Source organism: Tinamus guttatus, unplaced genomic scaffold, assembly GCF_059628265.1.
Source record: "Tinamus guttatus ecotype Peru unplaced genomic scaffold, ASM5962826v1 Tinamus_guttatus_pri_ptg000104l, whole genome shotgun sequence".
In the NCBI taxonomy this organism is placed as follows: Eukaryota; Metazoa; Chordata; class Aves; order Tinamiformes; family Tinamidae; genus Tinamus; species Tinamus guttatus.
Window position 1 is genome coordinate 4,678,633 of NW_028288638.1, and position 26,753 is coordinate 4,705,385.

A 26,753-nucleotide genomic window follows, 5' to 3' on the forward strand; every position below is an offset into this window, starting at 1 on the left:
GGCTATGCATTGCAGTTCAGCACGTGAGTGAAAAGCACCTGAAAATTTGAGAGTTGATAGTTTTGATAGTCTAACTGGAGATAGAACACTTTTTTGCCTGGCAGGTGAAAATCATCCTGCACATAACAAATAGAAAGAAGTAAATCAGAAATCATGGAAGACATTGTAAACTTGGTCACAAACTATGTCTCTATTCTGACAAACTCATTCAAAATGTTTTGCTGCCAAGGGAGGATTTTTAGCAGTATGTAAAATGCTAGTTCAATTTAAAAGCCGGAGATGGGTGTGTATATATAAGCAGGAACAATGCCTATATGCTTCAATCTCAAAACAGAGCATAGAGAAGAGCAAACAGTGTCACTTTGATCTGTCTTATTTCATCTTTGGACTCTTCTTGGCTGTGTCAACAACTGCTGCCAAACACAGGGTACCTGGAATGGAAACACCTGCGAGAGCGGACAACAGCGACCCAGATTACCTGAATCACTAAGTATCAGTGCGGCCTTTGCATTGAGACAGCGTTTCCAGCTTCAGCTGGCTGTGAATCCATCATACACTGAGGTGGGAAGTGCTGGGTCTTTCTTTGAGCCCTTCTGCGTGGGTGCTTCTGAATGCACAGCCACAGTCTCTTCCATATATGTATCTGGGACTGGATTCTTTGCAGCTATTACACTGAACTTTGGCACTGACAGGTTACAACCAGGAGCAAGAAACTCCTACACATGATCTGTCACTGTGGTTGCAGGGTAGCCTGTTGTTCTGATCACACAACTCCTGACGTGTTAGATATGACACAACATAATTCTCCCTGTATCAGGTCATCCAAAAGCGGCACAAGTCAGTTGTTGCTAGAGCTCAGTCAGGAAGCAGTGATGGGCCTTGCCAATTTTATCCCATGAAAGACAGCAGTAACATGATCATCTCTAGTTGCACCTGCCGCCTTGATTTCAGGCACATCCTAATCTGTGCCTGTTTACATTTAAGCACCGTAATGACAGCTACTCTTACCAGTCCTTCCTCTGTGAGACTCAAGACTTCAGGAAAGTAGGACTGGAGTATGGATATAGCCAAGCAAATCAAGAACCACAGGGACCGCCCCCTTGCTTGGGTGGTAGATGACCAAATTCCAGCAGCAGTTTTAGGACATCACCAGCAGATATACGGCAGGGCACCATAAGGCGTCGCAGCTGCACGGCACGCTACTTGACATGCAGCAGTGTTGAACACACCGAGTAATTTAGCAGTTCTTCACACTGCTGTGGTGTACACTGATGGACTTGCCTCAGAGTCTGCTTAATAAGAGGCTAAGAAGTGAAGTAACTTTATACATAATGAGAAATATGGATTGCTTTTAATGCTCCCACGTCAGTTTACAAAAACTTTGGTTTGGTTTTGCTTGACCAATGCAAGAAACACTTCTTTCCTCATAGGTTCTGCCTATTGGGGGATGGCAACCTCCACAGCTGAAAGCCTTTTGCAGAGTGCTGGTGCTCTTGCCTCCATAGCCCTATTTCTCATATAACCGACTAAATCTAAGGGATGTGATTAAGGTGTTGAAGTACTGACCAATCTCAAATCTCTGCTATGAGATGCAGGTACAGTGGTTGTTCTCCTTGCTTTTTGCTCTTTTTTGGAATGTTTTTTTGGAATGCTACACAGAGAATTGTCAAACACATTATTTGTAGCCATTAAAGAGGTTGACAGTAACAGCGTTCAGATAAATTTTCTTTAGATTTCATCACCTGAAACCCAAGTTCAAAGCCTAAGTTACCAAGTCTCTGTGGCTGTGGCAAAGGCTGGAGTAGCTCTTTTGTGCAAGAGTCGGAGGTCCGTAGCGGTGGACACCCTGAGCATTTGTGATCCTGCTTTGCCATGCCTGCCGTGCACCCGAGCAGCCTATATACCACTGCCGGGCTCTCCGCCTCCCCTGTGGCAACGCAGCCTTCCTGCACGCTCCCACACACAAGGCATAGGAGTCAGCTCCGCACCTCCTCCTTCCTCAGGAACAGGATTCCTTATCCAGAGGAGCCGTGGCAGCTCTGGGTACCTTTCCAGGTCTAAGGTTTTCTGGCCTGGTGCTGTCTTGTCTTTGTTGATCAAAACCTCCAGTGTTCGTCCTCTTAATTCTCCATATGGAAAGCAAGAAATTACTTATTCCAAGAAAGTTTTGTTCTTAAAAAGAGTACAAATCAGCTTTTTAAAAAAGTTTTTAAGAACTTCAGCTATATATTACAGGGTTTTAAATTTAAGCATATATACCGTGTCCCTCTTTTCGTATCACACCGTGCAATGACCTTGCTGTTTTCCTCATCCTCAAAGGGTAGCAATCCCCTTTCTCACATGGTTCAAGAAGGGCACCTCACAGACACGTCTCAGGAAGGCGGCCGCTGAAGATACGGGAAGCTTCTGCTCAGCACTCCTGTCATCACTTGAGCACTAATTCCCCCTCCCCACAGCAGTGCTGAGAAGTGAAGATGACGCAGGAGAGCTGCACACTCCTTGCTAAGCACTATCCTGGGTCAATGCCCATCTCTTTTTTCAGGGTAGATCTTGTGTGTTGGCTTTCAGAAGCCTGGGGAAACTGTTGGCACTGTCATAACTACCATGGGACTGCGAAGAAAGTTTGCTCACAAGTTTCTGTTCTCCCAAAAGGCCGCAGCTGTTCAGGAAACCTTTTGTCCCATGGGGGAAACGCCTAGCGAGGCCTTTGAATATTGGAGATAAGGCCTTCAGTGAGGCCTTGACTTGAATATGAAAGATAAACAACTGCTGTTTTTCTCCTGGGCTACAAAGGTAGCAAGACCACAGTCTATTCACATACCTACTGGCACACCTGCCCATGGCTGGTGCATTTTCTGACCTTCAACATATTCCATAGATCGGATGCACTAGACTACTAAAACTTTGCAGTGTTTATAGCAATAGAAAAGAAAATGCCTCAGCATTCAGGCTTCCTGACTGGTAAGCCAGACAATCTGTTTCTCTTCTGGGATACCTCCTTTTTGGGCATAAACCAAAGATTATATGGATAAGAATATAGGGGAAAACACAAATGCTTCTCTTAGAATTTTCTCATTATGTTTTTCTTAGAATAAATTATCAGTCACAAGATTATTTCCAATTCCTTCATGAAATAAGTATGAACTTGCAATTTAAACTCTTTTAAATTAGTATTTTGCTGTAAGCATTTTTCTAATCAAGGAAAAGTTATTAGAAAGAAGATTAATGCCCTGGATGTCCTCCTAGTATAAAGGGCATTTGCTGACAGGGTGATCAGAAATTATCAGCTATCCAAATGGATTCAAAATTGAAACAAGGTTTGGCATGAGCAAGTGGTTTACAGAGCCCCAAACTCACTCTACCAAAACACAAACAGCTTCTACAGCATTCCTAGCAGTCTGGCACCCAAGAAAGTCTTACTTGTGGCAAAAGTTTGTACTGAACTCTAAAGCAAGTCTTTGGTTGAGGTATGCCTCTTCTGAATAGCAGTTTATCATGTCAGTCACCAGGAACACAAATCATTAAGAAAAAATTGATACCTTTGCAATAACTGGAATTCTTTGAAGCATTTCATACATTTACTTCTCCCTTCACTCTTTTGCCCTCTTATTGCGTGTGCAGACAGAGTGGTATCCGGGGCTTCTCTCTATTTTGGTGGAGATGCTAAGGAAATTACCAATAACATGCCTGCCTCTGTGTTGGAGCATCACTTGAAAACAGCGTCTTTATTTACTGACGTTAAATTTAAGGAGGCATCCAACTCACATTCTTGATAATAGAGTTAATAACTCAATGTGAAAGCAGGCTTCAAAGAGCTACACAAATGATATACTTCGTATCTAGGAAAAAAACATTATGTTGCACATGAATTCCATATACTACAGAAGAGCTGAATACTACTGTATTCAGTGTAGACAGTGAAAAGGGGAAAAGCAATGGCACAGAATGAAGAAATAGAAGAAAACCCCAGAAAACTTTTTTTTTCCTCCATTCAGGAAACACTTTTGGGGGCAGGGAAACAGTGCAAACCATGAAGTTCAAAACCCACTTTTCAAGTAGCACTGAATATGCTACTAATGCTTTCAATCACCAAGAATACACAGTATATAATTAACTTTGACTCTTCCAAATCTTACTGCCTCTATTCCCTCCAAACAGAAAAATCAGAAGTGAGAGCCAAAAGGATACAGGTTCTGAATAAAATACACACATGTATACATATATAAGTTTAATCTGCCCAATTCTAAACAATCAGTTACAGTTCAATTAAAATTTATCCTCAGGCAAATTGAGACTACATAAGTAGTGATGCATGAGAATTCCTTATAGAGAACAGGTAACTTCATCTGACTAAAACACCCGAGTTGTTAAGTCCTCCAACATGGCCCCAGTTGTGATATGAAGGATCAAAAATAGATCAAACACCACAGGATTTCTTGAAAAACATAACTATCTAGGATATTTACTATGGTATAAAGAGATTTTGTCCACATCACTTTAAAATATTTCCAAGGACTAAAAAAAACCCAACAAGGTCACACATGAAATCTTTTACTAAATGAGATTTTTGCAGTACTAACAGCACTTGCATTTCAAAAGCAGTAATATTTTATTTGGGTTATCAGATAACCAGGCATTAAGAACATCCTCATCTGCAGTTTAATTGAGTGAGATCCCTCTGGATCCCCTGTAGGCTGGCATTTCACCTGCTTAAACTTAACCTGGAATCGCCGTTTCCTCCTCTTCCCGGATGCTCTGATGTGAGCTCCCTGCGCTCAGGCTGGGCGGCCTGTGGCCAGAAGGCAGCTCCTCGGCACAGCCATCCCCTCGGGGCCCCGCGCAGATCCTGCGCAGGCAGTGGTGAGCACGCGAGGGGGCACCGGCGCCTGCCCGCTGCCTAACCTGGATCTGTACCGTTGATTTTCCCGGTGTACATCTTGCTTAGACACAGGCCCTAGCTCTGGCCCCAGCAGGACATGCTGTCAACGGAAGCGCTACCGATTCCAGCATGAGCTCGCAGCGGAGCAGAGATCTCCACCGGTGGACACAGCCAGAGCGAGCACAGGGAGCACACCAGAACAGACAACCCACTAAACTTCTCTGGAGATCTCCTTCTCTGGAGATCTTCCAAACCCGCTTGGACGCAGTCCTGTGCCACGTGCTCTAGGTGACCCTGCGTGTGCAGGGGGGTTGGACTAGATGATCTCTAGAGGTCCCTTCCAACCCTAAGCATTCTATGATTCTATGATTCTGCACTTGTGACAAAGTTTGCTCACCTTTTTATCTGCCGCCAGTGACAGGAAGTCTAGATCTCTGTTACAAGCAGTATCATTTTTCGGTAGCAGTATGACAGCGGTGTTTCTTTTTCCCCTCTACTGCAGTATGCTTTTCAGGTTTCTCAATCATGCCTTCATCCTCCCTCAAAATATGCTTCATTTCACTTCCATTTTAAATGGAATTAAGCCTGCAATTGCAAAACTCATCAGTGTACTGCTCTAATGGGGTGAGAGCATTAGCTTTCAGTATTTCTGTGACAATGTTCCTTGTCCCAGCGTGCCCATTTATCGCCATCTTATTTATGTTTACTGTGCCCCATGCCTTTGTTTGCCAAGCTCCAACCCAGCACAGCCAGTGTTACCACAACAAACCAAACCTTTCTCATGAGCCTTCAGCATCACAGGCATTAACTGTAGCGTAGCTCGGATTTATTCCTCAAGATTATTTTCTCTCTCATGCTCATTTTCAAAGGCACAGTGTTGTATTCAGAATCCTTTACTAAAAACTAAAGGATGAACATCATATGTCTATGGGCTAAGTACATGGATATACTCAAATGCTTGAACATCCATAGAAGCCACCAAATATGAAAGTGTGTGGCAGGACACAAATGCTGTTTTCCCTGGGACTCGGACCAAAAATAATATGATCACAGATCAGCTCAGGTCACACACAGCTCAGCTGGTTCCAATCCTGGTCTTCAAAATAAAACAAACAACCAAGTTCAGGAGAGTTTAGATGATCAGCTCTCCTTAGTGCTTAAGCTTACTGTCCCACCTGCCTTCCTAAAACTTGTGCTGAACATTCCCTGTTACTCTGTCCTTTAAGGCAAATAACACCCAGCTCCCCTACATATTTCCTGCCCTACATTCTGCTTGTAGCTTGCTTTCCTTTTTCCTCTTTCCCTTTCATTAAGCCCCCACCAAACCTTTTCAGAACGTTTTGGCATGCAAATCATTGCAATGGTGACTTAATCTTTGTAGAACGTTAGAAAGATGAGGGGAAAAAAAAACCCTTCTGAAGGACAGTTAACTTATTTCTCTGATTTTCTTCTAGATCTTTACGCTAATTCATAAGAGAAAGCACTTGCAGCACAAACGTAAGGCATAACTAATTGTAATTCCATTTAACCTAAGCTAATATTTACTTCTAATATAGGAAAGGAAGGCAGAAATGCCACTGTGAATCTGATACCTGATTGCAGTGGAAAGCATTTTGCTGCAAATTCTTACGTACTGATGGCTTGACTTAATATAAAGCAGATTTTATCCATGCACAGCAGCCTCACTTTTGTTGGGAACAAATCCGGTCATACTGTAATTGAAAGATTCACCTGAATATATTACATATAGGCTTTTTAGTACATGGGATATCTACACTTCCAATATTTAAAGATGATCTAGAAGCACAACTTTTGGACAACTTTCTTCTAAACATCTTCCCTTCCTGTACCTGAAACGCAACTTTTCAAACTTACGTAGGATGACTACATCTTTGATCAAGTTCTAGAGCATTTTTTTTTCCTGCTTTGCTTACACATAAGAAAAAAATAATACATTTGACCAGAAGAAATATTCTACAATACACTTATTTTTGCTGCATGAACTGACATCATCACATCAAACAAAGGCAAGCAGCAGTTATCCTGATCCCTTGAAAACAAATATTATCTGGAGGAAAAGCAGGATCGATATGCAAGCCTTGTAAAATAAGAATCTGTGTTTCTAACTTTTATATATTATTTATATAATTTAAATGTAAATTACAAAATCCAGGATCTTTAATTGAAAAGTTTTAAAAATATTAGAAATATCCGCCACAATGTATAAATAACGTATGTATAAACTAAGTAAATATGAAGCCTGCCTAAATGAAGTAAATCTGGTGATCGTAAAGATATTACTCCATTTTCAAAAACGATTTTCATCTAGCAGACCAGACCTGTATTAACAGCTTAACTTCTATTGCCAAGACGGCTCTAGTAAAAGTATCTAAAGAAACATTCAGACACACAAAGCATGAAGATTCTGAAGATTTTTTTAAACCAATGTTGTATCAGACATTTATATTTTTTTAGAGCATGTGATCAAATAAAACAGAAAACCAGAATGTATACATTGCTATTTTTTTAAAGTAATGTTATGTACATTTTATTGCCAGTATATGCACAATGGTAAGCATAGAACTATAAATACACAATGTAATTGAACAGTAGAAAACAACAAGAATGTTACACATAACAAAGGAAAGAAAGAGGAAATACTATTTTCCTGATGTAGCTGCTAAAAAGGGCTAGCAACAAGTTATGACAGTCTTGTTTTTAAGTCTTTACATATATTTCTACAACTTTTCCTCCAATAGAATAAATCTCTGCAATGACATTACTTCTTTAACAACCATATCTCAACTTTCTCTATCAGATTCACTTCAAACTAAAGTGAAAACAATCTTTCACGTTACTACAAGCATCTGACTTCATTTTTATTCAGTATTGTTTTTCAGGGTATCTAGCAAGTAAAGTGTGTAAGTAGTTTCTTAGGATATTTGGCTGCATGTTAAAGAATAGTTTGGAATAGATATTAAGTGATAAACTGAAAAAAAAAAATAAAGAAGAGTTTCTGTAGATAGTTCTTCCACTGGGTGCTGTAGGCAGCAGCTCATTCAAAAACTAGTCACCCTGAAGAGGTAGAGAGAATTTTAGCCTAGCACAGATCATCCTCCTTGGCACCGCTATTTTCTCTCCTATCAGGATACACTTTCTATAACTAGACAACATCATAATCAAAGAAAAAAAAAAGTCAGGAAAAAAGAAAAGTTCCACCAATCCTAGAAAGGGTCTTTTTCTTCCCAGTTCTCAGTTTAAAAAAAAAGGAAAAAACAAAGAAAGAAAAGAAAAAGAAAGAAAACACAACATCTAGGGACACATTTACTTGATTTTTGTTCTCTCTTTCCATTATCAACTTCATAAATACAAACAACCATTATTCACAATAAACTAACTCTTTCAAAAATGGAAAAAAAACAAACCCTGGAAACATTTCCACACCTTAATCCAGATGGGTCTTGAGGATGCTATTCAAGAAAACCATGCAAGTAGTTTGGTGCAGCTTTCCCAACTCATCCAAAATAGATTTTTCTTAAATCAAAAGGTGGCAAGATCCATTGCATTTGTGACTATTCCCCCCCCCCCATTGAAATTCAATGCAGAAAACCTCGGTGCTTTTAGGAAGGTAACAATTAAGTCGTTTTCTGCACTGTTGTCATAAAATCCCGTGTGAGTTACAATACAAGACTACTGGTTCCAGCGATTAGGTTGAGAGGAAACATTCTAGTGATAAAGGTAAATACATACTGAGCATGCTTGGGCAGAGCACTCCATTCGGAAGCATCCTGCTTGAAGAAGGAAAGGTGACACGGATGGTTCACATCCATCAAGTGACCATTAAGGCTGCTGCGGGCGAGCAGAGTGCCGCGCGGCCGCCAGCTCGGCGGCGCTGCCCGGGAGGGCCGCCTTCCACACGGGGAGGTACGAGCTGGCCCAGTCCTCTACTGTTCACACTAAAGTCTTATTTATGCAACAAACATACAACCAATGAACAATATCACTTTTACAGAACTGGACTGATCCAGCTTTTTTATAGGCATATTTCTCAATCTCCAGAATATCCCAAACAAGCTGTAAATAATATGAATCACCAACACAGTGACTGAGTCTCACTGCAGTTCAGACTAGTCCTGCCTTGTTTCACATCACTTCTTGCTTCTAGCAAAGGACATGATACTCCAACAAAATAGCAATAAAAACAATGTTATCTGCAGCTGAATGAAAGCAACAGAATTTATATTTTAACTTCCGAAGCTTAAAGCATACCTGTTTAATTAACATTAAAAAAAATTAATACAGTAACACTGGCAAAAGTTAATGGGAAGACACAGAGGATTGCGAACAGGAAAACTAATGGATTAGATTATTTTTAAATTTTATTTTGTTTTGATCGACTGATGTTAATACTGTTTTTGTCTTGGATTTGGAATAACTCTATTGCAGCAGTCACATGCAGGCTGAGGACAGCCATTGGTTAAAGAAAAAACAAAAATCAAAAAACAAAAACAAAAAAGGAGTTTCAAAATTGTGTGTAAGAATTTTCCTTGCAGTGAGGAGGGCCTTGCCCTTTCTTTAGGAGACCTGGTTCACTCTTGTCAGCTTCATTAGCTTTGTCCAGAAACATCTGCTGTTGCATCCCCTGGTCCAGAGCCTGTTTGTGCACGTTTAATGTAAAGGTTCAATAATTTCATCTGGAAATTTAAGACAGAAATTCACTTAGTATTCACAAACCATACAGTTGCACTCTGTACTGTAGCCTACAGGAACGACACACTGAAAGGGATCATTAAACCACTCTCTTTTTCCAAAAAGAAAATTGTGTTTATTGTCAATGAAAAGAAAAAAAAAAAAACAAAACACCCTCAAACACGACAAAATTTGTCCCAAGGAGAAACTCATCAAACAATTTATCAGAAAGATAAACTGAAGACATTCAAGAAATATACAGCAGCATGTGGACCAGGACAGATAGATTATTCTCCACAATTACAAGCCCATTCTGAATAAACTAGCTTTTAAAAAAATATTTTAAGAAACTGTTGAAGTTTTCAGCCTAATTATCTGAGTTTTTTTTTTTTTTTTTTTTTTTTTTTTTACTAAAACTTCTAATACCGTCTAAAATCACTTTTCACATAGTCACTGCTAGGTAATTTAAAAAAAAAAAAAAAGATAAAAGTGTCTTAAAATAAGATGTACAAAATTAAGTGTCCTGTTCTATCCTCAAGGACAAATGGATTTGCAATTAAAATAAAGTCTGGGGACACGGGAAGAGCAGTAAGTAAAAGACACTATAAACTTCCTGCATTGATCTTTGAAAAGAATGATAAAAGCAAAAGAATAGGCAAGGAGAACATGTAGAACCCTTGTACTTGACATCTGTATATTAAATTGATTGCTGTTCAACCTACAACTGCATGAAAAACAGTATGAGAAAAAAAAAGCAAAAGCCAGGCTTAGTATATCAGCTACTACTGTTTCATATTAAAGTCTGACAGTGAACTCAGGCATGCTTAAAATATTACAAATATTAAATATACATTTAAAGTTTTTGACCTCTGATAGCATGTAACTACAGCAGCAAAAAATATGATAAAACTTAGTATTTCTTTTAATGAACAGACTTGTTTAAGTGTCTGAAGATGTATAGATTTTCAGTTTTGATACTTTTATGCTAAAGTTAAATTACTCCTCTGCGAGTTTCAGCTGCCTTGATATATAACTTTTATGAGATATGCAATCAAAATGCAAATGCATACATGCAGTTATGGAACAAATATTTTTTTTATGCGGTATCTTTTACTTACTTTACTGCCAGTGAGTTGACTGAGATGTGGTTTTAGTTCATCACCAATTACTGCATGAATGGCTACAAGGCAGAAAACACACGCCTTACGAACACTGCTCTCCGAATTATCATAACCCTAGAAAGCAATAAAATTAATAGCTTATCAGTTAATCATTAAAAGCCTCAAAGCTATTTGCTTATCCTTATGATAAATACATTAAAATCTACAGTAAATGAATACTAAGATAACCCAATGAAGCATTCCAACATCCAAAAAAAACAAAGGCAAACAAATTCAGGGCATGCGATTAAACTGAATTTTGCTTCTGAATCACTGTGGATGGCTACTTTTCAAATTGAAAATAAACCAGTATGTTCCTGTTCATAAGTTACACTGTGAAAGCAGAGCAGCTATGTTGACACACAGTAGGGGAAAACATAAGAGAAACAGCTCTAGATTATAATGATATTTATATAAACCAGAACTTCAGAGCTTCCATGTTCTGAAAGAAGCGTTTGCTCCATGGGCAATGATTCTTTTCCTAAATTCCACCGTAAGACTTTTGTTTCTACTGCTGCCTTGCAGTTGTTCACTTCTGTATACTGCCCTCCATCAAAAACCTGCCCAGAAAGACCCCTACTTTAAGGGGCAATTAGAGACAAAAATCTGAGGAATTCAGCTGTCAAACCCTGAGAAGTCCTCATCAGTTGTGTGCGGATCAGTGTGCCTCAGCTCTTTATAGGGGACACAGGGGAAAAAACACTTCTTATCTTTCAAATTAATCCCTCCCGGCCTTTCCTCTTTGACATATATTGTGTTTTACCTGTATTAGACCTGGCACAATCTCAGGCAAAAGCTGAGCAAGAGTTTCTTTAGATACTCTCTCTATGACTTTTGTCTGCATTTTGATTGCAGCCAGGTTAATGGGGTAATCTGCGGTCTGGATAATTGGACAAAGAACTTTGATGCACTGATCAGGGCTAATGGAAGTAGCCAGCATGGATGCAGCTTCTTCAGCGCATCTCACCACCTGTTCAAAGAATAAAAACATGGAAAAATCAATTACAAGATGGAATTTCTATGGTCAGTGTTCTCTCAAGTAATGGTATTTGGGAAAATTATGATTCCACTAACAAATCTACAATACTTAAAAGGAGACTCGTTGAAAACCTGCACATGAGGTACAGCTATTGGACATATTGCTTTTCTGTCAACAGACTTTTCAGTATTCTCTGGTTAATAATATGTACTGAGCAATACAGACAGCAGCACTCTCCAAGACCTGCCTGACAAAGAGATTTCCCATCTAATTCAACAGTCAATTTCGCAACAACCTTCAACTATCTGCTGAAATTTCAACAGCTTTCTAATCTCTAATTCCTTGGGCTACTACTCATTATTGGCTTGTTTGTTTTTTGACCATTGACATGTTTTCATGTTCATTTCAAAAACACTTAAAAACACTGTCATAAATAGAGTATACAAAAAAGAGGATAGAGACAGGGAATGAATATCCGAAGAGTGAAAGAAGCTACTGGCATGGGAAGAACTTCAGTCATACTTCAAAACCTGCAACTCCACAGTAAGTTTCACAGAGTGCACATCATTGAACTGGGTGCAGGTGGAGAGGATATGCTTATCCAATATTAAACCCATAATATTTTCATAACATCGATACTTACATGAGCCTCAATACCTGTGTGGTTACTGTACTCAATGTTTCTAATATGCAAAAATGCATTAGCATCACACTCAAAGTAAGTATTTCAGGGCAAGAAATACTATAATAAAGCTATAATAAAGCTATAATTCAACTACTTCATGTCTTCTGCTTCTGAATTCCCTCACTGTTCTTGGCACACAGCCAGCTCGTCCCGTTTGCATCTCCCTGGGTTCTCTCTCCCAGCAACGTTCAAAGTCATGCTCTCTAACACTGAAGAGTCGGCGAAAACGGAAGGCTGATGTTTCTTTGCAGTGGTGTACCCTTTCTCTCAAGCATGCACACTAATGTTACACCAAAAATTTGCTTTAGAGTCCCAAAATACAACCTATTGGCTTAAGATGTTATACAGGTGGGACAAAATCCCTCCTCCCAGTTGCGCCTTGATGTGCTATAATGATATAAGTGGCTACCACACTATATCCTCTTTGGATGATATATAACATCAATCTAATAGAGTGATGCAAAGCATCTCAGGGCTTGGAGAACTGATTTTTTTTTTCCTTTTACATACCTTTATTATCTAATACTGCTCAAATACTTGATTATATATAAACCACATTACTTCCTTGGTAAGATCTGATCCATTTCTCACTTCCTGGTCATAACAGAGCTGATCCATTCTGAAATAAATATATTCTGAAATACTCTGAAAAAACATTTACTGACCTCCTTATGAGGATCCTTATGGGCTTCTAATGTCTTCATGATTGTGAGCTCTGCGTAATTTTTAAATCTTGCTGGCTGATTTCTTAGAATTTCCCTTAGAACTTTCAATGCCAAGGCTCTGATTGCATGCTAAAGATCAAATAATAAGTGAGAATATACATCTTTAAATAAACATATTTTATCATTTGACCATTGAAGAAATCTTTGATAATAGAAAAATATTAATTAGACCATGCTCTGTCTGTATACTCAGTATGAACTGTGTGTAACAAAAACACCTAGAGAAAAAAAAAACTTCAGTAGCTGACCCAGCTCTTTCTTTCTGCAAATAATTCAGGTCGTACATTATAAACATGTCACCAAACTAGTGGAGTTGTCTACGCTACTCAAAAATTGCAGAGTCGCATTAAGTTTTGCCCAAGTAAGCTGATAAAAACCTTTAGCATCAACATCACACATTGATGTTTTTCAAAAGATATTGAGAAGTTTTTCAGAGCAGGAAAAAAAAAAAGTGGTATTGGTATCATTTTGAACCTCAGCAATTGAAATACGATGGCCTCAAAATATATTTACATTGAACTCAAGGGCACTTTCCAATGATCATTACCGCATTTTAGAAACCCCTCCTTTTTTAAATGTTTTCCACATAGCTGGTGGTTTGATAGTATAAGACTGCTTGGGCTATACACAGGTAAATTTCAGATCCCACTGAAAAATATTTCTTGTGATCTATCATATTGGAATCAACAAGAAAGATTCGAGAGGAGAAGTATTGCTCATACCCTTTTCACCACCAGGGCCTTCAGACTTAATATTTTATTATTTCCATTTTCAGTTGCCATAAGTAGGTTTTTGTTTTTCAAGAACAGCTGCAACTTGTGCCCCTTCTATCCAAGCAAATTTCAGAGATGCTGAAAACAAAGCTGATGCTTTGTTAACATTTTAAATTGGATTAATCTGAATTTACCTCTTTGTCTCCAAGTGTTTCAAGCAGCAGAAGTAGTATTGTTTTGAAATGCTCATCCCAAACACCGAAAGACTCTTCTTGAGTTAATTTCATGAGCTCATACAGGGCAGCTTTTCTTTCTTCAACTCTTTCATTATGGTTTGATAATTCTTTCAGTAATTCTGCAACCAGATCAGAATGGTCCATGGGAGGCTCTGTTGGAAAGAAATACACACACAAAAAAAATGTGCATTAGTGAAAATAAATGAACATCATCCGTATAACTCAAGATACTTTCTCGGATTGCCTTAAAATTTACCTGCTTTTATTTTCCCCAAATTTGTCTGAGAAAATTACTACTTGACTAATATATTTTCAGTGTAGTCAACATTCCTGAATATCTTACAATCACCAAAAAAAAGAAAAAAGAAGTAGATAAAAACTAGATAAACTGATGATTTAAATCTTACTCTTGCAATACCCAAAGGGTGGTAAGTTCTCTGAATCCCTTTAAGTCTGATATATACCTAGATCTAAGAAGGGAGATTTGTGTTTCCTCCAATACAACAGACTTGCTTAGAATTTTTTGAGCTATGTTTCCACAGCAGTATCTAAACTTTTAACACGGAAGTATTAAGTGTCACAAGAATTATCTCTGGAATAAAATAGCAGAAGTAGATGTAGAGGGATGGCTAGAGAGCCGCGTACACGGCTGCCCAGCAGGCCTGCTCAATTCCAGCCTTCAGGTTTCAGTGAAAGAACAAAGGGAGTGCTAACTAGGAGATAAGAAAGTAGACCAAGGTCAGAGGGAATAAAAGAGCTGTTGAACTAAAAGGATGAGCTAAACAAGTAAGGGGGGCTGTAAGGGTCTGAGTTAGATCATTGTCTACCAATTAGGAGCCTGTGTAATTACATCACTAATTGTTAAGAATCATATAAATGTACTGCATGAAAAGCTAAAAAACGAAGCCAGTTCCACCTTCTATGAAGTTGTTGTCTGGCATTCCTGACCCGCTCCAAGCTGCAACAAGTGGCGCCCGAACAGGGACAAGATTCCGAACAGGGACAAGATTCCGAACAGGGACCAGTACAGGGACCTGGCACAACGGTGCGGGATTCCGGAGGACGACGTACGGGTGCAGCCGAGTGATCCGACCAAGACGGGGACCGGAGCGGGTAAGCCGGCCATGATTGCGCACACGGAAAAGACGGCGTTGGGGGGCAAGAAGCTGGGGCCCGGGACGGAAAGACGTCGTCAGGGAAGGGCTAGAAGCAGAGACCCCGGTGTATGTACAAAATGGAGCGAGAAGCTGCTGTACAATTGCTGCTGGACTTATTAGCAAAGAGGGAGGCAGCAGTGAGCATGAAGAAGCTGTATGAGCTGTATAAATGGGCTAGAGACAAGGGACACTTGCAAAGACCCAAGCTGAAGCGAGGGGGTTCTGAGCCCCACCGTCGCCCAAAGGACATCACAGGGCCACCGCCAGATCGTGAGCCTCCCGAAGCTGCGAGCAGTGTACCTGTAAAAGCCTTTGCGAGCACTTCAGGAACGGGACCGCCACGCCACCGAAAACCGCTGGTGTCTGGAGATCCATTGCCAACCCCTCCCCCACATGCGTCCTCATCTGTGCCTGTGGTGCCTGCACTGTCTGTGCCCCCACTCCCAGACTCCCCCCCTGTCGTGCCTAAGAACGGCCCGGCTGGGTCCAGGACTTGTTAGATCACCTTGAAAAAAAGGAGAAGGGGGGCCAGGGAAGAAAAGGCGAATGAGATCAAGGAGACTTACGTTGCTGAGGGCTTGACAACAGCCAGGAGGGAGGTGCAGGGGGATTTGATCCGTCTTTTAAAGTGGGGGTTGAAGAATTGTAATGCTTTAAGTGAGGACAGAAACCGTTATTAGGGCTATTATTTCTATTTGCTATGTTCATCCCTATTATGTGTTGTATCCTTTGTATATTGATGCTGAAACGAGGTATGGTTGAAAGGTGGAAATTTGTACGATCCGTAGAATCATAAAACTGTTGTACAAAACAGAACCTAAGACCTTGAGAAAAAAGATGTTTGCCTGCCCGGGTTGAGAGATAAGGAGTGTGGAGGCGGCTGCCCAGCCAGGCTCAGAGCCGACCTCCTCCAAAAGCAGCTGAAGGCGGCTGCTCAACCGGGCTTGTAGCCAACTTAACTGCAAACATCCTCTAAATTAGTTTGAAGGTCAAACACCCGAGAGGGAGGCGATGAGAAAGGCAGGACCCTCAGACTGACGGTTGCGACCACTTACTGGTATGCGCACCTGCACGACCAGGAGGGAAGGTTATGTGACTGAAGGTGGAGTTTGTCCACCCGCCCCGGTCTGCCTGCTGGCACGTACTGGCCCTACGTGACAGGATGCACCGGGCTTAAACAGATAAAGCAGAGCGTAAAGGGGGGGGGCGGTGAGACTCCTAACACTGAGACCCACGTTGTCTCTGCGGGGACGCCTGCCGAGTTGGGAGTCTGTCAGCAACCCTCTAATCTGCTAACTCAAGAGAATACTCAGTCTCAGTATCCTGCCGACGAGTGTTACCTCAAGAGTAATTATCTATGCTTGGTTTCTGAAATCGGATGGGTGACAGAGAAAATGGGAGAGGCCTTAGCTGGAAGCAACCTCACATACATCAGATGTAGCAGGCAAACAGCTGGTACCCTAGCGGTGGGAAGTGTGAGCCTGCAGAACATCATGAGAGGAAGAAGTGTCCTGTACTACTAAGCAGCCCTTGCTGGTACAAAAGAAAAAGGGGGAATTGTAGAGGGATGACTAGAGAGCCGCATACATGGCTGCCCAGCAGGCCTGCTCAATTCCAGCCTTCAGGTTTCAGTGAAAGAACAAAGGGAGTGCTAACTAGGAGATAAGAAAGTAGACCAAGGTCAGAGGGAATAAAAGAGCTGTTGAACTAAAAGGATGAGCTAAACAAGTAAGGGGGGCTGTAAGGGTCTGAGTTAGATCATTGTCTACCAATTAGGAGCCTGTGTAATTACATCACTAATTGTTAAGAATCATATAAATGTACTGCATGAAAAGCTAAAAAACGAAGCCAGTTCCACCTTCTATGAAGTTGTTGTCTGGCATTCCTGACCCGCTCCAAGCTGCAACAAGTAGAGGCAAACCAAAGCCAGTTAAGCCCTTCTCCAGAATGGATCACAGAATGGTTGAGTTTGGAAGGGACCTCTAGAGATCATCTAGTCCAACCCCCTGCTCCAGCAGGGACACCCAGAGCACGTGGCACAGGGTGGCATCCAAGCGGGTTTTGAAGATCTCCAGAGAAGGAGACTCCACAGCCTCTCTGGGCAGCCTGTTCCAGGGCTCTGTCACCCCCACAGGAAAGAAGTTCTTCCTCCCATGGAGATGGAACTTCCTGTGTTTCAACTTGTATCCACTGCCCCTTGATGTCACAGGCCATCATGGAGAAGAGTTTGGCCCCATCCTTTTTACATTCTCCCCTCAGTTATTTATACATATTGGTAAGATCTCCCCTCAGTCTTCTCTTCTCCAGACTAAACAGGTCCAGCTCGCTTAGTCTTTCCTGATACAACAAATGCTCCAGTCCCTTAACCATCTTTGTCGCTCTACACTGGACCCTCTCCAGATGTTTCGCACCCCTCTTGTACTGGGGAGCCCAGAAATGCCCAGAACTTATCCCAGTTTATCCTTATTCTTATTACATGGCAACTCTTCTTTTTTTTTTTTTTTTTTTTTATTCCATCATTTAGACCTTACCAACCTGGAATAAAAACATTTATCTTCCACCTTTGCACTGCGACTTATGGATAAATTAACAGAAATGCAAATGAAAAAACTGGAAAGTTTTGACAAGAGAGTATTTCAAAGGGCAAACTAATAATAAGACTCAAATGTTACCATATCTGTATCTTTTCCCCAAATTATTTCCTTTTACTGATATACAATAAATATATTTCCCATGATAAATTTATGAGGTCATACATTGAGAAATCATAGCCTTTAAACATTATTATTATTGTATTCAATATTGTAAATTAGAAATGTTATGATAAAGCAGAAACTAATAAAAATTTAATTCATAAACTTCTACTGTCACTGGAAAATACAGGCACACAGCAAGTATCTTTGACAAAAAAATCACTGGTTTTGTACCCAATGTTTCTATTGGAATTCTGTTTTGTATGAATAAATACCGGAAAACAGAAACATTTTTTTCTACAAGCGCTTTTACTGCCTTTATATTAATGTATGCTTTTCAAATTGTCTAAATGGATCATTAATGTTGGCCCAAAGGACAGAGTGCAACTGCATTCTGCAACTGCATTGTGTGACAGATGTGCAGAGGAGCACAAGGGACAGCCTACCTTAAAGGAGCAAGATCATTTATTTCATTACCACATATCTTAGAGGTTTCTACTAACTTAGGAAGATACATGGGCTGTCCCTGTTTGGGACTGTCCTGGGCCTGCCTGGGTTTGATGCTTTTGCTAATGATAGACAGAATATGGAAAGCATATACAGAATATGTAAATGAAATCAATGAAAGAGGAGTTGCAAATGTTCTGGAGCAGAGGATACGAACTCAAAAGGGTCTTGGTAAGTCAGAGAAATAATAGAAATATCTGAAATATTAAAAAGAAAGATGAAAATCTATGACAAGGGTAAGGCAAGACACAGAGCAGGAATCTTAAGTCCAGGTACAAAGTACTAGTTAGAGAAAGACATTTGGAAAACATGTTCTACGGAAAACAGCTGAAAGAAACGAGTTTGCTAAAAGAAGAATATCCATTTTCAATCAGAGGCTGTGGATTGCTTTCAAAGAATCTGAAAAGCGACATAAAAAGGCGTTTTCCCTTATTCGCAGAACCACAGAATGGTTGAGGTTGGAAGGGACTTCTAGAGATCTAGTCCAACCTCTCTGCTTAAGCAGTGAAAAAATATTCTTCAGATAAAGGGCATCTCCACTGGGGAAAAATATATATATATAGGCTGCTATTATGAAAACCTTTTCACTGTTAAGTGAGGCAAAACACTCAAATAGCCGTTACAGGTACACTGTGGTATCTCCCCTGAAGATTTTCAACCATTAGACAAACGGCCACATAACACTTTTTCATACGTTAAGTGCTTCCAGCTGGACTAAACAACCAACTACAGTGTTCCCATCTAGCACTGAATTTGCAAGTCTTTCTGCCAGCTGGGAGTCCAGTACAAAGAGGACTCACGTTTGCACTTCAAAAGCTCAGCTAGGAAACTAATGCTGAAATGCTCTCCCCTCAATCCACCTTTGCTTTACCTTTTCCAGTGCTGCCACTCACTCTAGGAAGGCTAGTGATTCCCGAGCAGCCAGGCTCTTCTCAGCCCTAACCTGGCCACGTCCCTCAGCACAATCACCAACATAAAATGGTTTGTTATTTGTGACACTTGTGCTACCCCTTTCAAAAGCTTTTATATATACAGCTAATGATGAATTCAGAGACTGAGCTAAAATATGGGGAAAGCAAGCCCTCACCATTGTCCCCCTAACAAAGGATGCGATCTGAAGCTTACCATCAGGAAATTGCTCTGCATCATCATCAAACATCGCTTCTTTCAAAGCAGATTTATTAAATGAACTTATGCTATCTGAATAGTTGTACGGGTTGTAATCTCGTGACCGTGGTGAAGAGTGGGGAGGCATTGTGTTCAGCAAGGATGTTTTGTTGTCGAGAGCTGTCCGGCCTGTATCTCCAACACTGCCTCCTGCTCGCAGGTCCACTATTCCTGATGCACTGCAAATCTGCAGGAAAAGAAATATCACAGAAGCATGTAAGAACATACTGCAATTTCAATTCACTCCATCTCTATTCTACTTACATAGCAACAGCTTACAAGTTTCAAAACTTTTCCTAATATTCCTAAATCACTTTTTCAAGTTTGCTCTTCAGATAAGAAGCCTTAGCAACAGTTCCCTAGCACTTACAATACTTAAATTTCCTTTAAAAGAAAAAAAGCGTTCTGACATACCTAATCCAAAAAACAAAACCAAACACAAACAAAAAGCTTGCCACCAAAAGATCACAAACTCAAAACAGCTACCAATATTTTACTTCAGAAGTTAGATGCTAATTAATCAAAACCATGTTTGAGCTCAACACACCTAAAAGTCCAAGTTCCATAGACACAGAAGTTTAACATAATGTATGTTGATATCATCAAAAAACCTGTAGTTTTTGTATGCAATGACCTAAAAGACTTCAGAAAAACATATAGTAAGGTATACACCTCCCAAATAAAAATAGGGCCCCAGCTGATTTGCAAGAGAATCCATTTCTAAATTGCCAACATTTTAAACAAGCCAGTGGTTACTACTACTTGTAATTAATATCCACATTGTCAAAGCGTGCTGTAAGGCTAGAAGCTTATTTTTCTGAAGTTCTGAAGTTACTTCGGAGAGATGTCCCATTTCAGAAGTCGTAACACATAAATCTCATTAGAACAATGCTTCATACATTAAAAAACAAAAACAAAACTGACAAGAAACACCCCACATGCACGTTTTGACTTGGTTTGCTGATACCAAGATGCACTGAGCTTCAGTACTCACTGAATCACCGTCATCTTTTTTGAAATCTCGTTTCACAGGCTCGTTCATATCTTCTTGACTACGAAAACTGAAATTCTGAATGGCTTCAGTGACTCCACGAAGAGAACTGTAAATATCTTCAGAATTCATATTTTCTGTGTCATAGTCAAATGCACTGTGGGCCATGGACAGAACAGTAGAATCAGAAAGGATTTATTTTTTGACCTCACGTTTTTAATTAACATTCACTTGGAATAGCAGACTCGGAAAATATTAAATAAATGATTGCTTTTCTTTAAACATGGTCAAGAGGAGAGCTGGTTCTCCACACAATAAAAGATATACCATAGTAGGTTGAGTATATCTTGTTATCATTTAAGTGTAGTGCCAATGACACAGAAAGCATTAGGACTGGCTAGCTATTGAAGGGCTGAAGAAACAAAGATGTTTTATTCTAATAAATATGAAACAACTAGAAGCTGTATACCGTTTCCTCTTTCTAAAACATAAGAGTATCAAAGTAATGAATCAGTTTTCACATTAAATTTACTGCCAAAAATTGTAAAAAATCTAAAATCCACTTAACCGGCACCACAAAATTGAGGGCCAAAACATTTATGAACAACTTCCTTTTCAGTCCCTCTAAAAATAGCAAAATACAGCTTGATGACCTAACTGAGCTACTTGAGCATTTGCTAGGGAAAGAAAGCCACGGAGAGCACCTCCCTCCTTGCTCTCACAATCCCATCTGCAGCTCTGAGAGCACAGTCCTTGCTCACCGAGGCCAGTGCGGGCCCTCAGGACAGACCCATTGGGGAGCCTAAGCGGTTCAGCGTGCCCTCGTTCTGTGCAGGCGGGGGTAGGTTTTCAGTATCCGGCACTTCTCTGTGAATGCCTTTCTATTCCATCATAGTTGGGGTTACAGTTCTGAGGAACACTTGACAAAGCCCTCAGTGCAGCAGATTACAACACAGACTTACGCTACCTTGGGGACAAAGTGTTCTGGGATGTGTTGGTTGGGGAAGTGAGGGGACTCGACCAGCTGGCTGGTGAGCGTGGAGTAGGTCTTGTCAAAGGACTTCCCATGGGTCCCTGGAGGAGAAGGAAACACACTCTAGTAGGACCTTCAGCTTCCTGTTGAACTTCTTACTGTATTTATTCACTAGTGCCCAGAAACAATTAAACAAACCCCATTTAATCTCTAAGACTGGCTAACCAGTTACCAGTAATTTCCATCAGGTATAACTTATTAATCACAGAAGTACAAGATAAACTACTCAAATACAACATTCAAACTTAGTCATTTTACTTGGAAGCAGCATACACGGTAAAAAATACCAGCCTTTGGAGGAAAAAAGAGAGGAAGGTATTCCAAAGAGCAATACCTGGTATTATTAGGATAAGTATTTTACCTAGGATTGAACCCTTCCTTTCCCCCTCATTTTCTCTCTCCCACAAGTAACTACTGAAATGGAGTCATGTTGGGGAAAAAGCAGAACAAAAAAAAAAAAAAAAACACCCCAGTAACGACGGAAAGAATAATCGGAGATGTGTAAATACCTGACTGCTGTTGCCTGTGTTTCGCAGATGATTGTGGAGAAGTTTTGTGGCTCCATCCTGAAATGTTTTGGGTAAAGCACCTAACAGCATTGTAAACTCTGGTGTATTGAGTTCAAAAAGGGAAATCAGCACTGACTGCGCAGCCTACAAGAAGATAAAAAAAAAATGAAGTTATTAATTTGACTTTCTGAAGTAATTTCTAATCAGCGAGAGATTCAGTTGTGAGTGATAATCACAAGGGGAGACAAGATAATTTTTCCAGTTTGAAGAATAAAGATGTTAGTAGATGTAAACAAAAGCAATCTTTACTGGCTGATAAGCTGGAAGTTCAAATATTTGTAACTTTGGGGACACACCAATGAGCTTTTACTTTGTACAAACTTCCTAAAAAAAAAAAAAAAAAAAAAAAAAAAAAAAAGTCTTCCACAAATGTGCTCTTCAAACTTCTTTATTCCCCTTTTCCCCTGACATCCTGCTTGCTCACTCAAGCACTGAAGAAAGCAGCAAAATGATTTTTAGAGGGGTTGGGAAGTTGGGAAAAGTTATTTTAAATAGGTATGTTATTGTTATTGCATAGCCAGAAGAAAACAGAAAGCAGGAACCAGTCCACAATTTCTTCTCCTGATTTTAGCAAGTGCTAAGAAAGACAGCAGATAACTGCATCTCTTCAACTGGCCCACTAGTTATCATTTTAGAAATTGAAATAAATAACTCCCAAACCAGATACCCGAATCTGGAATGTGATGATGTTTATTTTGAGTTGTGATTACAGAAAATATACATACACTTTATAACTTACCCTACAACCAATCTAGCTGGACTTTTTTTTCCCCCCCCACAGCTTCCTTTATCTTTTAAAGACAGGCAAACGCAAGGGAAAAAGCAACTAACTTACTCTCAATATGAAACAGTTCAGTACTAGAGTTTAGAATCTACTGGATTGCACACTCCTCCCGAATTTTAATACTTGATTTTTAAGGTTACCACATTTTACAATATTTTCTCTTGGTCTGATTGAAAAATAAGAGATCTTTCCTGCTAGAAAGAAGGCAGTAAGATAAGCAATGGTGGGCTTCCTGCTGGGCTCTCTGCTAAAGAAATTTGACTTCCTGAAATTTGTCTTTCTAATATTCTTACAATTTTAACAAACATCCACTTGACGGGCTAACAAGCCTGTCAACAGAGCAAAAAACAAACAAACGAAACACACAAAAAAACGCCCCCAACCCACCCTATCATGTGCAACAAAAAGCAGGAGATGAAGTTGTCCTGAAATGTTCAATGATCTCTTTTTAGTAGGAGACTCTGACACTAAGATTAAGCACCTATGTGCAGTTTCCATAAAGGCAGTTCACCACCACGGTCTGCCACGCACTGGAGAGAACCAGCACCTAATGCTAAAGAGAACGGTAGGCAGCATGTTTAAGGAACAAAATACTTCCAGCAGGTAGTTCAGAAATTGCTTTTAGACATTTATTTCCCTCCTTTTGCTTTCAGAGCAATGAACTGTGGCATTTTTTAATTAACAGTTGAAAGCCAAGGTATGAGTGCACATACCATCACACACCTTCGTATTTTCTTTGTTAAACTTAATATTAACACGTTTGATTGCTACAAGTCATCTTTACACACTGGTGGCTGGCTGTTTCTTCAAATGTTTCTGTCCTCCTCCCCCTGATAGTCTTTTCTCTTCAAGTGAATACCCTGAATGCCCTCTATGTCCTTGCCTTCAGTGTCTCCCTTGTCCTTCTTCTTTCTTATGGTCAATCTTTTAACAGAAATGGATGAAAAGCAAATCCCACAATTGAAAAAAGGCTGGAAAGGCACCATATTTTCTTGCTTGTTGCCTCCATTCCATTAGACCGTGTCTATTTAAACAGCTCATAAAAAATAAAATCAAACAATCAAAAAACCCCACACTAGACATTTGTATCAGAAAAAAAAATGATACAATCAGGTCTCCCCATAATAAGGCTTCACTTATCGTATTAAAATTGACTCACAAAAGTCAAAATATTTTTTTGAAAAAATATTTTAAGATGTAAAGATCCTAAGCATCAGCTTTTCTGCAGCTAGCTGCACCACTTTGGTTTAGGTTTGGTCACACAGGGATACAGCAATAAGAGTTAAAAATATTTATTTGGGATTTTGCTCTCAGAAGAAATACAAAGTCCCAAACCACAAACTTTTACCCTCCAGAAAGAAATGCCATGTCACTGAAATAAACTAAGGTGGCCTTGCCTTAGGCTGATTAAAAAACAACAATTTTGCCTAATACTTAGTGCTGGAAATGTTCTTAACCAAAAGCAAACACCATTTGCACACAAATACAGCTGGCTTAAATCCTAAATTTCTGAAGAAATCATGCCAAAATGTCATAAGCTTATTAAAATGTAAAAGCTTGCAAAAAGCATCTGTGATCTCTTAACCTCCTGGATAATAAATGTGTTTATATAACCAGAATTACACTATTGACTATGCATTGGTAGATTTTTCTTTTCAAGAGTTTGGTACTTAGTTATTTCCATCTGGTCTGTTATGGAAAAAAAAATTAAAACAAGAAAACTTCATACACTTAAGGTGTTCCAGATGATAAAACTCATTGGCAATTCTTTCCATGATTCAGTTACTTATTGACATAAAAATGTTTATTAGAGATATGAACTATCAGATAAGACAGCTTGCCACGTGTCTTTCTAATAAAACTTTCCTGATTTGCAAGATAGTGCTGCTTCATTTCCCTTCCTGTTTTATGGCGTTGCGTATGTTACTAAAATATGGCAACTAGGCAAAACAAGTCCATAATCACATTAGCGCTTTCCTGTAATCCTAAGATTTATTAGGAATGAAAATTAAAAATACCTACTATAAACCTTTCTATAGGAAATTATTAGAAACATTCAAGATATAAAGAAATGGTGATATATATTATTCTCTTTGTATTAACATTTTGTGCGATAACCCAAGCTAGAGTTTATGTCAATTCTCTTCAACAAAACATCCTGACTAAAGACAGACATTTTTAAGATTGTTTTCAGAAATGATAAAGTTCCAGCTGAGCTGGGTCTTGCAAAGGAATCAAAACAAGCAGTTCTGACTCTTTTGCAGAAATAATGCTGAAAAAAGTATGCAAACACAGGGTCTCTGTCACAGGTACTTGCACTTTGTGAGACTAAATCCTTTTCATGTTCAGAAAGTGTCAATACGCCAATAATAAGAGCTCCTCAGCAGACCAGATGAGAACAAAAATCATTACTTCAAACTGAAAACCAAATCTGAAGGCTTTTGCTATCTGTATTTGAAGGGGCTTTTCCGTATTTGAAGGGGCTATTTAAAATCCCCTTCTGAAGCCTGCATTAGTGCATCTCCTGGTTCTTCTTTACCCTAGCGTATTTGACTACCTCACAAACATTATCCTTTCACTTTTCAAGAAGCCTCTACAAAAAGAAGCTTTTCTGTGGAACTGTACTCTTACCAGAACAATTCTTTGACACATATATGTATACATTAATATATTTGATTATTAAAACCTTTTGAAAGAAAAAAAAAGTTATCGAATATTTTTAGTACACACAAAGGACTAAAAAACCTTGAGACTGAACTGTAAGCTTGCTACCACACTCTCTATTCCTGTAATGAACGTGCCATTACAATTACAGAGGCTGTTGAGCAAGTAACACTAAATCTGTATAGAAAATACCTACTGACAACACAATAATACCTAAATGTAAAATGAAATACAATTTTGATGGAGATTTTCAAGATGCTTTAATTATATTGTGTTAATTATACATGTGTTAAATATATATCATATAAGGTTTTCAAATACTAATTTTGGTGAATTCTATCTTCTTCAATTTTGGTCTTTTATAAAGACATTTTTGCTATAGCTTGTTTAATTTGAAAAGATACGTGGAATGTGTTTCAGTTGTAAACAAACAAACAAACATACCTTCCTAACATCTGAGCTTTTAGGTTCTGTGGTCCAGGTGATGATCCGAGACACTGCTAACCTAGTTTCACTTGAATTTACAAAATCTCCTGGATCCATCTGCTGTGCAAGCGTCTCTATGTATTTAAGGATTGCAACTTTGACCTGCAAAGAGAAACAGAGTCAGATGGACAATAAAAACGGTGTGCTACAAGAACAAGCCTGCTCACAAAACAGGATGCTCATTCCCTAGAACAATCAAGCCTTTTTATTTTTAACTAAACCAACGATTTACAATGCTTCTAGAAATTCTTTTAGAAAATAACCTAACTTTCTTGAAGAAAGTCCTTATTCAGCACTTGTATTGAAACTCTAAACAGTCACTTTGCAGATGAGCATAATTTTTCAAGAAAGGAGGTTTACCCACAAACTCATCTTAGTTTTCACTAGTAGCAACTAAAGAAACACAAATGTTTGCATATGCAGAAGTTAATATTAAACAACCAAGCAGAAAAATAAAGTACTCATAATATGTAAAAGTACTCATAAATTAAGAACTGTTTGGAATTGAGATTTTTTTTCAAGTAGTAAAATGGAAAATGAACATCATCTAATGAAGAAACTTCCTATTAGAATACTGCACAGTTAACACTCAGTACCCTTTAATGGCAGAAAACAGTTCTACATTAAGTATCTTTG

The 26,753-nt window shown here is 39.3% G+C and overlaps 2 protein-coding genes across 37 annotated transcripts in view; both read right to left on the reverse strand.

Moving 5' to 3' along the window:
• The window catches only part of UBP1 (upstream binding protein 1), a 45,680-nt gene extending 36,823 nt beyond the window's left edge, over positions 1 to 8,857 (reverse strand). The window contains exon 1 of the mRNA XM_088520916.1: positions 8,630 to 8,857. Within this exon, the coding sequence (XP_088377042.1) occupies positions 8,630 to 8,709 (80 nt within the window). The 5' untranslated portion in view covers positions 8,710 to 8,857. The remainder of the gene's footprint in view (positions 1 to 8,629) is intronic.
• Positions 8,858 to 8,995: 138 nt separating this feature from the next.
• The window catches only part of CLASP2 (cytoplasmic linker associated protein 2), a 132,009-nt gene continuing 114,251 nt past the window's right edge, over positions 8,996 to 26,753 (reverse strand). For all 36 annotated transcript variants that reach the window (XM_088520898.1, XM_088520893.1, XM_088520882.1 and 33 more), the window contains 10 exons: positions 26,076 to 26,219; positions 22,124 to 22,267; positions 21,549 to 21,655; positions 20,585 to 20,738; positions 19,549 to 19,777; positions 14,025 to 14,218; positions 13,058 to 13,186; positions 11,492 to 11,698; positions 10,687 to 10,803; positions 8,996 to 9,573 (listed from right to left, as the gene is read on the reverse strand). In XM_088520898.1, the coding sequence (XP_088377024.1) occupies positions 9,487 to 9,573; positions 10,687 to 10,803; positions 11,492 to 11,698; positions 13,058 to 13,186; positions 14,025 to 14,218; positions 19,549 to 19,777; positions 20,585 to 20,738; positions 21,549 to 21,655; positions 22,124 to 22,267; positions 26,076 to 26,219 (1,512 nt within the window). In that variant the 3' untranslated portion in view covers positions 8,996 to 9,486. The remainder of the gene's footprint in view (positions 9,574 to 10,686; positions 10,804 to 11,491; positions 11,699 to 13,057; positions 13,187 to 14,024; positions 14,219 to 19,548; positions 19,778 to 20,584; positions 20,739 to 21,548; positions 21,656 to 22,123; positions 22,268 to 26,075; positions 26,220 to 26,753) is intronic.